At 49.9% G+C, this 14,384-nt stretch overlaps 1 protein-coding gene across 2 annotated transcripts in view; it reads right to left on the minus strand.

The window, feature by feature from the left end:
* The window catches only part of Plexa (plexin A), a 240,341-nt gene that overhangs the window by 4,523 nt on the left and 221,434 nt on the right, over positions 1-14,384 (minus strand). For both annotated transcript variants that reach the window (XM_076811590.1, XM_076811588.1), the window contains 8 exons: positions 4,689-5,420; positions 4,443-4,568; positions 3,781-4,242; positions 1,739-3,417; positions 1,448-1,661; positions 1,096-1,279; positions 273-983; positions 38-183 (listed from right to left, as the gene is read on the minus strand). In XM_076811590.1, coding sequence (XP_076667705.1) covers positions 38-183; positions 273-983; positions 1,096-1,279; positions 1,448-1,661; positions 1,739-3,417; positions 3,781-4,242; positions 4,443-4,568; positions 4,689-5,420 — 4,254 coding nt within the window. The remainder of the gene's footprint in view (positions 1-37; positions 184-272; positions 984-1,095; positions 1,280-1,447; positions 1,662-1,738; positions 3,418-3,780; positions 4,243-4,442; positions 4,569-4,688; positions 5,421-14,384) is intronic.

Below are 14,384 nucleotides of genomic sequence, written 5' to 3' on the forward strand. Positions count from 1 at the left end.
AAAGATGATTTCAGCTAAATATGAGAGGGATACGTACCCTAGACTCCTCGGCAAGCATGGCGTTCATGTCTTGATCGGATATGGCTGGCATGATTTTGATATCTGAGTAGTAACGCTCTACCCACTCTTTGTACACTGGAATGTCCTTCGCGTAAAGTAGCTTAGAACTCGGGGAGTCCTTACCTGGAACAGGGAACAGCAACGTTATCAAACCTCCTCCCCTTTCGCGAGCGATATCTTCGCGTTCGAGCGAAACAGTGAACGGTACCCACCTAATCTATGATCCGAAGTGGAGCAGCTGTCCATGAACGTCTGCGCCACGACGGACAGACACGAGTCAACGATGTTTGACTTGTGTATGTCGAAGATGAAATTCGGATTCTTGATGAGATTGACCCAAAACCTGAGCGGAAGGGAGTTGCTCTTCCATGTGTGCACCACTTCGGGGTCAGATATGCCGTGTTGCAGAGCTTGGTCGTCCATGAAGTCGAACATGTACTTGATGGCGAGGGGAAGGGCCGAGCCCCGGTGGGCAGTGCTGAAAATCGTCTCGAACAGATCATCGACGAACTTCTGGAGCGTACCCTTCGTCGCCAGTAACCTCGTCAGATAGATCTCCGAGACCATCTTGTTCCCGCGATCCCCTTCCTTTCGCGCGTCAGAATCGTGGTGTTTGACCAGATGCCAGGCCTTCAAACCTCCATCGTGGTTCTGATTCAATGGCGACGTGGCGCGCGAGAGCGGGGGACTGGCCGAGTTGAACTTGCTCAGGTTCAGGGTCTCGTATTTGTGCGATTTGTCCGTTTTCTCCGAGAGGATCGACAGATTGTAGATCGACGACTGCTTGGAGACCAAGTTCAGCGACGCTACATCTGGTACCCTGTAGTGATTCAAGGTGTTCCGCTTCTTCCATTCGCCCTCCGTTTTCGTTGTCGAGTCTTCGTCGTAGAGGATCAATCTGCCGGACGCACCGGTTCTCCATTCTAACATGAAATAGATGTTACCATTCACCTCTAGGATCTAGTTCACTAGCGATTCGATATGCATGAAAAAAATTAGCTTCCTAAATTTTACGTTAAAACTTTGGAACCTTACCAAGATCGAGGTCATCCTTCCTGGGTCTTTGGCTATAAGGCGTGGCTCTGTAGATGGTGTCCAATGCCTTCTCCTTAACTTGAGATATCGTATCGCAATCCAGGACCTTAACTGGCACATTTTCCGTATTCGGATCCATGCCGCCGACGAAGACCGTCTGTTGCGATATCGACACGTAGACCGTCTACGAAACGAAGGGGATTTGCAAATGTCTCTAAAGATAACTTCTTCGATAAAGCGAGGCATAGGGGCGAATATCATTTGAATTCAACAATAGGAACTTGAGAACAGTGTTGTAGATACGTATAACGAAAGAAAATGGAAATTCCTGCCGTAGAGTCGATCATCTTACCATTGGTTTAAAGTCAATGGACTGCCTGATCAATTTCTCCTCCGACAGCGAGTATCGTGCTTCAGATGTGATAGCATCAACTGGACCTTTATCAACTTGTTGTTTCACCGCGCGGAACAGCACGTATAACGGTTCACCGGCGCATTCTCTCATGAATTTGTACAGGAGGAAGGTGAACCAGGCTGACAGCATCTTCTCAGCGACGCTTTCCGTTCTGAAAACCAGCGAGAACGTCGTGAATGCAGGCCGTCGGATAACGAGCTTGAAGGGAAACGTATCGTGAACACTCACCGTCTGAGGAACAGCTTCGGATGGCTCTTACCCTCCGTGCACTTCTCGATCAATTCCGCTAGAAGGGTCTTGAGGATGTCCGTGCAGTACTCCATCTTGCTCTGGAGCGTGACCATGATGAGGCTGGCCACGTTCACTCGGTCTCTCATGGAGAAATACCGATTGTTCTCCAGGGTTCGGACGAAGAGCAGCAGAAAGGTTTTGTTCATTATCAGCGAGCCGAACAGGCGCAGGCCTTTCTCCTTGCGCGCCAGTTCCGGCCTGTCCCATTGCAGCACGGGGCTATTATCGTCGCTGGGGAACAGTATCATCATCGCGTAAGTGCGATAATCGAGGAACGGTATGCCACCGCTGGTAAGGTCGCCAGTGAGATCGGTCATCTCTGTTTGCAGCTCAGCGAACGCTTCCTTGCACTCGGCCGCGACACGGAGCTCCAGGATGTCCATCTGCTCTTGCATATTCTTCAGCACGCGGTTACTTTCGGTGGACTTACGACGGTATGCGATGAGGAAGGCGATGAACACGAACACCAGGATCACTATGGCAGCGATCACGCCGATCAGAGCAGGTTTCGATAGCGGCCCGTTAAGGCCGGCTGGCAGTGCGTAGCTCAGTTTCCCTATGTTGTAGCGAAGGTTGCCGCCCACGGTCACAAGAACTTCTGGTAGATCTTGCTTATTCGGCAGGCCCTCGCTGTCTATCGCTGGGGGCTGTGTCAACGGCGGCCGGCAGGTGAGCTGCTGCCTGGACAGAGAAGTGACGTTGCAGAACGCGTTGCCTATCTGCACGATCACGTCGGACTCTTGGCAGGCGCGATCCAGGTGCTGCCCGTTGATAGTCAAGTAGTCGCTCTTGTAGTACTTGATCTCCTCGTCGAACCTGTCGTAGATCGGGTTCGGGTAGAGCAGGAAGGTATTGAATCCGTGCTGGGAGAGATTCTGCACGCCCGTCACGTTGTCCATGCGAAAGCCGTACTCCAGCGTCAGCGGCCTCTCAGCGTCCACCATCACGTGCTCGGGAACCTCGATCGTCGGTGACTTACAAATCATGCTCTCCTGGCTGTGCACCTCGCACTGAGAGACGAACATCTTCTCATCGTAGTAGACGTACATCTGAGGGCTCTGTATGTAGCCGAGGTTCTTGCCAGTTACGGACATCTTTATGCCTCCCGCTGGAATGCCTTTCGGGATCTTCATTTGACCAGCGACGCCGCTCTCCACGCTCTCGATCGTCGGATCGTCCACGTACTCGAAGTAGCCGTCGAAGAAACGAGAGGTCCTGTCGAATGTCATCCTCAGGGCGCCGTTCCTCTTTTTGCTGCTGGCGCTGGTCATGCAGAGCGCCTCGTTCGTTTCCGCGGTGATGATGGAGCAAGGTAGCTCGTCGATGTACGCCACGATATTGCTACCGGCGTTCATATACTTGCCCGAAATCCTTACGGTGGTGCCACCGCTCAGGGGCCCGTATTTAGGGGATATGGAGTCGATCTGCGGATCCACGAACTCGTAGTTGATTTCAGATTGGCCCCTGAAGTCTTCGATCTCCACGATCACCGGGCCCTGTTTCACCTCCTCAGTGCCTGGACCGTCCACGCGACAGACGATCTGCTTTGTGCGTATGTAGAGCTCCTCGTAAGGCTGGCATCGCATTCCTCCCACAGTGACGCCGAGATAGATGTCCTGAAACCAACCAATTTTCATCCTGTTTATGTTACGTGGGAAGTAGGAGCACCGATATTACTCGCTGAACCAACTGAAGCCTGATTGCTCCGGAAGGTGAAACTAATTGTTTAAATATCTAATATATAGAGAAGCGTATACACACTTTATCACGAGTGAGAAAGATTGACAAGTGAGATCACAGTTTCTAGCCTATCTACCCTTGCGCGTGAGCCTAACAATTCAATCTTATCTCTTACCCATCACCCACAACACACTTGTACAGTCGAATCATTCCTATGCTCCATACGAGACCGAGCGTTGAATGTTTCCAAGGAATTACGAAAAGATGGCGATCGAAGCAGGTGAAATGATTTCGCTTACCGAGAATGTTTTGCCCAGGTTGATGCCGCGTATCGTCACGTTCGTGTTGCCTTCCCAGGGGCCCATGACCGGCTCGAACGACTGTATCACGGGGTTCGGGCAGGTCTGGTTGCTGTTCAACCACATGCCGATGCCACGGTCGCATTGGTCCTTCACCTCGCATCTGTCGGAGCTCTGACACCATCCGCAATCGTACTTGGGCGCCAGGGCCAGGCACATGCCGCAATTGTCGGCCATGTCGCGACAACGGTATATCACCAGATGGATGTTCTGCGGATTATCCAAAGGCTTCGAGCCGCCCCAGATCACAGCGAACGGCACGGTGATGTTCGGCGCGCGGGACGTGTACGAAAACTCCGTCTCCTCGCAGTAAATCGTGTCCGCCAATAGGCGAGCGTTCACGCTCGTCACTCGCCCCTCTATGTTGAACTGACAGACGAACCTGGTCTGCACAATGAATTGCTGGAAAAGAGGTTTCGCGTAGGTTAGCGTCAATCATCCTAGACAGTCATTCTCGCCCCCTCTACCCTCCGCGACAATGATTCAGGGGATCGTGAAAGGCCGGCTAACGACACGTGAAAACGTCGGGGAATGAACGCGACGGCGTTAGCGGGGTACACCCCGGCGCGTTTGGGCTGGGAGATGGATAGACGTCTCCTTACCCCGATGATGTGCACTTTAACGCGGATGGTCTTCTTGATGCCGGAAGACACCAGGATTTCCTGGGAGTCGGTGGCGTTCAGGGTGGGACAGAAGCCTGGCCCGCTTCTGTAGCTCGGTCCCATTCTCTGTTAAACAGATTCACCGTAACGGTTAATTGAAAATTCTGGGGAACAATTTGAAACGAAGCTGGATATACTTTTTAAGCCAAACAGGTCTCGTTATTTCTGAAGAAAAGATCTACTCACGCTAACTCCGGTGACCAGGATGTCGTTGCGACAGTTCTCAGCCGTGTCGTGGGTGCATCTGTGGCCGTCGACGCACCAGTCGCAAGGGAAGCTGGACGACACGCACTGCGTGCAGGAGCTGTAGGTGTTGCAGTCGAAGAAGGTGAAGTTCGTGGCAACCAGGTCAGGCCCGTTGGTCATCCTGACGGACAATTTCGCGGTGAAGTGATGCTGCCCCTGCGGTATAGACGGGAGGAGGTCGGTTCTCGGAGTGGTGCAGTTCACGCCGAACGATTTCCTAGAGGCGTTCGTGATCAGTGTCTTATCCAGGGTCGAGAACGCGCAGAGGAACTGGCCGGAAAGCGTCGGCAGATTCTCGATGAGCAATTCCAGGGTCCTGGCAGTCGTGCGTTGCAGCTGATTGGGTGTGACGGTCGTGATGGTCGTGCATCTGCCACTTTTGTACGATATCCAGTAAAGAGGATCCTTGGCGGCGTCCTGGCAGTCGCTGCGCAGGTTGCACTTGTTCTCCAGCGAGCACCAGCCGCAATAAGGGTCCTTGGCCCCCAGACACTCCCAGCAGGTCTTGTACACCGAGCATTCCTGCACTTTCACCTTGGACACCGTCTTGTTCGTCATCACGTACAGGTGCATCAGCTGGGAGTCGAAGAGTAGATCTGGGTTCACCGACGAATTTCGCTTGATCTCCAAGTCGCCATACTCCAGGGCTAGGGTCGAGCTCTCCACCACCACCTGCAACAACCAACGCGTGGTATCGTGATTAATTGCGCTCCGGTAGATCCCGTCATTCTTCCCTAAGATTGATTAAATCACGCGGGGAGGCATTCCGCGCCTTGAATGCTTGGATATTGCATCGACACCCTTTGCATCACCAGATTCAATTGCCTGTTTCGGTGCTACCTGTTCGTTCCAAAGAACAATCGTCATTTGCATCAGCAGCGCCAGCTCCTGATACCGATATCCCGCAGCAACGTCAGGAACTAGTGACACTGATTTGAACCCGTGTCAGTCGCGAGAGCCGTTTCTACGATAGACGATTAATTTTAAAGCGCAGACAGATGGTAGCCAACGGAACGGCCCGTTGCACAGTACAATTTACGTCCGTCATTTTCGAGACGTTCGCGACGCTGTTTCCTCTCGCATTCGACGCATTCATTTCCTTGGACTTCGCCGCGCGAACCTCGTTCGTGGTCGCGGTTAAAGGGTCGCAAATTAAATCCCAGCTGGGACGAGCTTTCAGTCAGCGGTGAAACGACGGCAACGATGACGGAAGGTCTGTCTACCGGTAGAATTACGTTCGCTTGTCTAATAAAAAGGCCGGACCTTCCTTCCACGGGAACGCATAGCGAATAACAGTAATCACCGCGATGATAAACTGGCTATTCTTGAACCTTAGGTGGCTGCCTGTTCCAGCAAAGGATTTCCTTCGACCTAGGAAGACGTGGGCAACATGTGCGATATACAATGCGTGTACCTACAGAGGAGAAAGTTTCGAGATGACATTTTGAAGTAGAATGATTAGATCGCTGTACCTCTATTTTAAAATGTTTCGAGAGATCGATAAGGAAGCTTCGCTGGAAGTGGATTAACGAAAGGTTCTTTGCCCGTCGAGGGAAATTCGTTCTATTGCCACCAGAACAGCTTCGCGATGAAGAAACACTCCCACGCTTGGCTCTTTTTTAACGCGTAGAAAATAGCCGTTCTTTCACGCCCATCTCACGAGTCTTTCTCCTTCACGCGAGGTTTCATACACTTGTTATCTCTCACCCGCGTTACGTCCTTACGCTTTTGCACGCTTTCTCCCTCAAGTGCTCGCTCGATTTTCTATACGCGCGCTCTCCTCTATCTCCCTTCCCGTACGTGCCGCTTCGTTCTATTTTAAACACACACCGGGCTAATATTGCTTCAAAGCGCCGGGGTGGTTCAGCAAAATCTATCCCACACGGCCCCGGCAAAAAAAAAAAAGAAACGAGCCTGATTAAACGATAAAACCTAAAAGGGGCATTTATTAACTTCCCGTGGAAACTAATATTCAAGCTTGAAACGAGTTTGTCGTGTAATAAAAAAACTCCAAAGAGGGATAAAGTAAACGTTTGCCTCAATGCTTAACGAAAAGTTGCGCCGGAGACGCCGCGGACCGCGTTAAAACGAAATTCATAAGAGGCTTGGCTGTCAATTTTCGTAAAGCCGCACTCACGGGGCTCGAGGTCCCTGCAGTCTCCACGCGAGATACATATTTAACTCGCGCATTCCCCGTGATTCGTTATTAAACTCGAAATTTAATCTTCGAAAACCCCTCAGCTCGATTACACCCTAGATTTCCCCTTCGATCTCCTTCGACTCAACTCCACCGGAGCTCGCGCGTTCATTTCGAGCCCCTACTGCGGAGGGTCGATACTTCTTCCTCCGTAGAATCCCCAGGCACACGTGCATCGTTCAGCAGCCGGGCGGTGCATCGGGGAGAGGATCGGCGCACTCCTCCAGGTGGGGGGGTTGGTCGCCGTCCGGGGAGAATAAAAATCGGTTGGCTCGCGGCTTTTTTTGCCCGGCCCTAGGGAGCATCGCCTGCACAATTAACATCCCACCAGCATCGGCTGCTTTGCCAGTCTGCGGTAGCCTGATAATTATTGTTATTATTTCTGCACGCCGCGCGCGGAGAGGAGATTGCAACATAGTCGCGGCGTGATCGCCTGTCCCGGGCAAGTCGATTCGTTATTCGGGTCAGGGGTCACGTGCCAGAGCCACTTCCTTCTACGACGACGAGGCAGGGGCATATGCCCCGGGGGCCGACGGGGCTCCTTCCTCTCCACGGTCTTGAACTTTGTCTCCTTTCTATCGTGCGGTTCATCGCGGCCGATGTGCATGCGCGGCGTGCAATTAAACGGTTGGGAAAATAAAGGGTTAAGGCTGCTGCCCGTTAGGCTTCCATGCTCCGAGCGATATGGCCTAGGCGCGGCTGTTTTGTGGGTGGGAAGAGACGTCCACGCCGATCCACGGACAGGGGAACGGTGTCGGTGCACGTACACGCGCTCGGGCCAGGCAGCTTTCCCGCGGAAAACTATCGGGGGTCCTTCGTTCCGCTGTTTTTCCGATGGAGACTGTGGCCGGTGCCGTGACGGTCTTGGGCGACATCGCATAGTGGTCTGATTCGCCAAAAAGCTGGCCAAAATGCAATTTTCATAGTATAAAACAGCGTTTTGCTACTATGGCGCATTTGTTATATGCATTGCAATGTAAGAAATACTGTTTGAAAAATTAAAATACAGTAATCAGTTATTATTATATAAAATAAACCTTCAAAGTTGTATACCAATTTTTGTACAAATCGGAAGATGCCTTCATATTTTGGCCACCTCTTTGGCGAATTAGACCACTGTGCGTCCCTCGTTACGGCGCACGCTGGTGCTTGTAATTATCGGTAATGTAAATTTTAGATAAGCGTAACGCAGACCGTTATCGTCGTTAAGTATACATTCGGTCGAGCCATCGATGAGTGTAAAAGTTCAAGGGATGTCCGGGTTCCAACGGAGCCTCCTAGGTAGGGCTGTAACGAATATTCGAATAATTACAGCCCTATTCCTAGCCTCCGATCAAGGGAGCTCGACGGTGTATATACTGTGCTTTACTACTTCGGCGTGCTATTCGAAATCTATAGCACTCGAGGGCGAGATGCATATAAAAAATATTGCTGTGTATCTTCTACGAGGCAAGAACCACTCCGGGTACCAAAGGGAAATAGGAAGGTCGATCGCAACGCGTCCGTTTACCTTTCACTGTTCCCTTCGTTTCCCCAGATTTACTCGGCCTCTATTGCCCTTTATTTTTTATACAGCTTCCCGCAGAAAATCGATTGCGCGCGAACTTACACCGGTGAAAATTGAACCGCAAAAGTGAGATATAATTTCAGCGGTCCCGCGGAGCAAACCGAAGCAGCGAGAGGTGGACGCCGGGAAAGGCGAACAATTCACGTGGAAACGTCTCGATGTTTACGCTGTTCGAGCATGATTGATGGATGCACGGGGAATCGTTGTAATTACCGGGCTACCGAGAAGTAGGCGGACGTTTTAATTGCTCGTTGCATAGCTTCCCGTATTTTTCTCCTCTTTTCATCGAAAACCGTCTGAGAACCTCCGCCGAAGATGCAGCTCGGGTCGGAAAAGCCGGTCGCGTCCATCGGTACCCCACTTTCTCACGATTACTCTGCCCGCGTCGAGAATGAAGGATTAATCTGCGGCTGCTTGTTAAATATAATAATATGATTATCACCGGCACGAACTAAGCGAGATTCCTGGATCGACAGGCCTCAATTACACGCCTATCTTCCATCTATCGCGAATGGTAATGAAATAACAGCCTCGCCTCGCGTGATCTTCCCGTAATTTCCAACCCGGCCTAGGCGGATATTATCGAGGTGCAGTGAATTCTTTCTCCGTTTATATCCAAATAGAAAGACCGCCTTCTTAAACGTGTAGATTAGTTTGACAGTTGGAGCGGGGCCTTAGCTAACTATTACTTCTCCGTTCTAATTCCGGGGACCGCTAGAATAATTCTCCCATTGTACAAAAACGAGCACACGGAAATGGAAGGAATCAATCGAAGCAAAGCTGACGAAGAAAAGGCTGCAGATACAGGAAGAGGCATCGAGGGGTTAAAGGCGATCGCAAGGTCAGTCCACAATTTGGAGAGTGGCGCCTTTCTTCCTCGCCGGGAGGGCAGCTGGCCCCCTACCGCTACCTCTTCACCCCCGACACCCAAGACGTCGATTAAACGGCACCGCAATCTTCGAGCGAGCGTGCAGAACTCACAGGGTCGTGTATCCCGTGGCTCGTGCAAGCTAACTCAACTTAATAATCACGCGACTACAAAGAACAAACCCGAGGAATCAATAAGAGGCGCGGCGAAAAAAGAGGACACCGTGGAACACCCTAAAGGAGCAGTCCGGCTTTTTCCCTCGATCGTCCAGACACAAAGAAACTAATAACGCCCGATACAAAGCTACCAAGAAGTTGCTGGACGTCTTGATTACTCGCCTCGCCATCCCCTTACCGTCTGCTCGAGGATTTCGTTCTTGTACGTATACGCGAGCCGCTCAGACGAACGTGGACGCGCGAAAGCGTGGCCACCTAGGACGATATCGGTGGTTAGACGAAAAGGGACGAGAAAACGAATCGAGCATCGACATGCCTGAATCGTTTTTCGAGTCGGGGCATGTGCCGGCGTTCCCATGTAACGCGCTCGCGCGTCCGCGCGCATTAATGAACCCTCGAAACCAGGCTTAAGCGCGTCGCGGGCTTCGTGTTCCGGCAATTAGTTCGCCCCCGACTCGCGAGATTCGGAGGAGCGATACGAATTTTTCGGATACCCAAATGATTTGAGAGATTATTTATTTATTTATTTATGTAAATACGGGTGCGAACCCTTTGGTAAGTGGTAGGGTATCCATAACAGAAGACGGAGATGTGTAACAAGTGGCAAGATGCAGTGTACGCAAACGCAAAAGGAATTAGACAGAGTTTCAGCTTGTTCCTGGAAGACACGTTGGTGTTCGAATAAAAGAATTATCTTCGATGGTTCCGAGATTTGTTTGGTAGAAATGGGTGGAGGGTGCGTTACGGAGATTGGCGTATAGTTCCTCAGCGTTCAGCTTCGTTTGAAGTAACAGAAAGTTTGTATTATGGTGATGGCGATGTTAAGTAATCAGTTGGTTTTGTTGGAACCGAAGGGTTCGTTGGCGACAAAGTGGAGAGTGAAGCTGTCGTGGAGTGGTTCGAGTCGTTGAGCGTGAAATAGCATTTAGAATTCATGGGGGCCTCCTTTATTTCGAAGAACCTAATTCCTATTAATTCTGTGAAATATCGCGATCGACGCGTGAATTAAAGGAACTTTGTTCGCCGAATTGGTTCGACGGGCACTGGGCGGGCGTCGATTTGCATGTTATAATTCAACTCCGTTGATTTCCGCGCGTAACGCGAGCCCGGTCAGGCAATTCGAGAAGGCTAGCCGACCAATTTGTAACGTAATTTAAAATTTCATCGGGCGTGTATACATTTTTAAGCTCGTATTTCGCGGAATATCAACGCGGCCGCGCTCTTCAATCTTCCGCGTCAATTTTCATGGAGAAATTACTCGACGCGGCGCGGCGACACGCGTCAAAACGCCTGTGTTCGTGAAAAATTTATAGAAACCTGGTCGTCATTCGACATATAAACTACGCGACACAAACCAGGATTGCCACTGGCGAAAGAGAATTGTCAACAATGAGCAGGGGCGAGGGGTGTACCCAGTGCAAGGCACCCGGGCCCCACGCTGTACAGGGCCCGCAAAAAAAGAAAAGAAAAATTGAAGAAAAGCGAAAATAGAAAAGAAGAAAATTAGAACGCAAAAGATTGAAATTAAGAAAAAAGAGATTGGAACATAATTTCTAATATAATAATATACTAATTCAATATTATTAATGATATGGCAATAAAGAAATCATATATTCAAATATGTTGATGTTTACTTCTTTTATCCTATTTTCTTTATTATTGTTATCATTATCCTTTTTTTCCGCGATTTCGTTCTGCGAAAAGATGTTATTAAGACGTTACGATTTTTTACCGTTGAGAAATTATTTCGGGCCCCAAATTATATATCTTGCATTATATCTTGAATTATATATCAAATTATATATGAAAAAATATATCTCGCACCCGGGTTGCTTTATAGAGAAGGCCGGCCTTGACAATGAGAGCATAGGTATCGCGACTCAACTATGTTACTTTCCGATTGATTAATTAGACCAAAGTGTCTGAAATTCGCGAGATTCCCCGAAAACAAATGGCAGAAAGTGTTATGTGTCATAATAGTTGAAGAAGAACGCGGATATGGAAGGATCTTAAATGCATCGACGAGTTCCTTGGTCCAGGCTCGACATAGCTTCTCGCATCCTGTCAAGACATCGCCAATACATCCTGACGGAAACGAAGCGAGGGGAGCACAAGATTAGAACCGTGCTGTTGGCTTCTCCCAGTGATGATGTATCAATATGTGCTTGCACACGAACCAGGAAGATGCACACAAGAAAATTACTTTGCTATTCTTAGTCTTATGTCTCGCGAAAGAATAAAACTTATTTTTAAAATAAACTCGAGTGCGTGTGTTTTCTTAGTGCTAGACTTATGTCGCATAGATTCCATGAATATTTGCTCCCGCTTCGAGAGCTAGAAATTTCACAGTGGAATAAGGGAATTTTCGCAGCGCAGCAACTAACGCTGCTCCTAAAGTACACGATGAAATAGAGCGATCAGAAGTTAACAACCTCATTCCCTTCCGCGCTTTATCTAAACACGGCATTCGCATTACACACACACACATACGTCCTCGCCTGTGCAACACCCACGCGCATTCACGTGACACGAGCGAAGCACGCGCGCTCGGCATTTCTTTGGAATTTTCAAACGCATTCTCGGACGCGAGTCCGCATGGAATCCTCGTTCATCGTGATTTTTCCTCCTGAATACGACCGGCGAAGCCGAGACACCCGCTTCCTCGGTACCCGCGGAAATGCGTATGAATATATTTCTAGGAGTTCGCGTAGAATTTGATCCTCTATTCGCGGGGCATATTTTACGCGTACCGCGCGCGATGAAATTCGCGAAGCCGGCGAATGCGAGCGACGTTACTTTTCGAACAGTCGCTTCGAGTTTTAATTGCCAGCGGCGAAAGTGTGATCTGATGAGACAGCTAATAATTCCATTAATCTCCACATAATACATTTACTCTGACAAATTACCCTGCGCCCCTTTCCAAAGTACCGGAAACACTGGCGGCGCTCTTTCTTGTACAGTTTAATCACGAAAACTACTCCGATCCCGCTGAAATATATCAGAGGGGGGGGGAAAAAAGTCAACAGAGGCAGAAGTTTAAAAAGTTCCACATTCCCTTCGACGAATTTTCCTACTTTCCTCTCCCATTCCTCCTCCTTTCTCTCCGGCGGAAAGAAAATAGACTTCCAAACGCAAGCGATATTCCACCCTCTCCATCAGCCCCTAGACTTACCGAAACTTTTAAAAATCGAACTCCGCGGGCATTATCGACGCCGAGCAAAGAAGCCACGGCGATAATACTCTCGGCCTTTCTCGCGCCGTTTCGCGAGAAGCTTCTAGCCGGAAGCTAGATAACGCCCCGCGAATCCCCGGCCCGGTCCCGGTCGAATAAAAGTTCCTGGGACTGTTTGCTTCCGTGTTCCTTTATCGTCGGCGTCCAATCGAGATTAATTGCCATCGAATCGCCGAATGAAATCTCTATTGAAACGCGGCGTCTAGCCGGGCCACGGTCGAAGGGAACGGAAGGAAAAGGGAAAGAAACTTGAGAAAGAACTCCCACCGCCGGCTCTAATTAACACTCTGACTACTGCGTCACTCATATACGAATGATACTCTTGCGCTGACTATAAAATCAGGCGAATAAAAATTTGCCACGGGAAATCCAAGTGACTCCACGTGAAATCCACTTTCTGCATCGCAGGGTAATATCGAAGGTGCTTGCAACTTATTAACGTTTCAGCTAAAAACGTCCTAGTTCCGCCGAGGAGTTTTTAAGTCCACGTTTTCTTTTTTTACGCAATTAAATTCCCTCCTTCCCTTGTGTTCGACGGTGAAAGGAAGCCGGGGCCAAAGAAATTGAGCAATCGTCTCAATGCTAGCGTTGAAACAGGGAAGGATAAAGACCGGTTGCCCGGATGAAGCAACCAGGGGGATGAAATTAGCGCAACCGGCATTTTCCCATAAAGAATTAATTCGTTCGCGTGGCATCGGCCAGCCAGAGATCAGAATTAAGGGGAACAATCGAAGGGAGAGGGGGGGACGGAGGGAGAGCGGAAAGGCTGGGGGTTAATCGGATTTTTCCCCATAAAATCGTACCTTCTCACGGAGCTTGGCCAGCTTCCTTCGATTTCCTTCGGCTGTAACGACCTTACAATGGCTCCTGGAAAAGCCAATGGCTCCGCGGACCTCGAATATGTTGCCGGCCAGACCGTGCAAGAGGCCGATAGAACTGAAACTTTCCGAAGATAACGATTCCCCGCGATCCTTTAACTGCGCGCGCGGAGCACCGAGCTAACTCGTCGTTTATAATAAACACCGACGGCGGAAAGTTGCCGGCCACGGCGCAATAACGTTCCGTCGAGGGGGTTCGTTAACGACTTTCCCACCGAGTTTTCTCGTTTTTGAACTGCACAGGGCTGCCTCGCGCCCCCGTGAACACGGAATTCGATGATGTTCAACTCTTCCGCGCCTGGCCCAAGCGGTTCTCGCTCTGCCCCCCCCCCCGCGCACGATTGAAATTACGTTTGATAAAGTTGCCGGCCGCACCGACGAATATCGGATGCTTCCGCAGTAAAGTTTTAATAAAAGCAAATGAAACACTGCACGCTCTCCTGAAGGAACGCGCTCGAACGGAAGACGGAATAAGCAGGAAGAACGGTGGATACTGAATTTGTCTCTGAAACTTTTAGAAGCACTTACTACACGCTCGCTGTTCCTTCACTCCCGTATTTTCTAATTATCGGGATTCTTGACTCGGACAAATAATTTCCAGGTAATTCCGCGTCGTTGGCGACTCGACGGGGTAAAGCTTGACAGTATAAGGGCACGCGCGAAGGAAGGGAATTATTGAGTTGAATACCAGACGGGATGAAATATTTTTCTTACGGGT

This window comes from Andrena cerasifolii, chromosome 5, assembly GCF_050908995.1.
Source record: "Andrena cerasifolii isolate SP2316 chromosome 5, iyAndCera1_principal, whole genome shotgun sequence".
Lineage (NCBI taxonomy): Eukaryota > Metazoa > Arthropoda > Insecta > Hymenoptera > Andrenidae > Andrena > Andrena cerasifolii.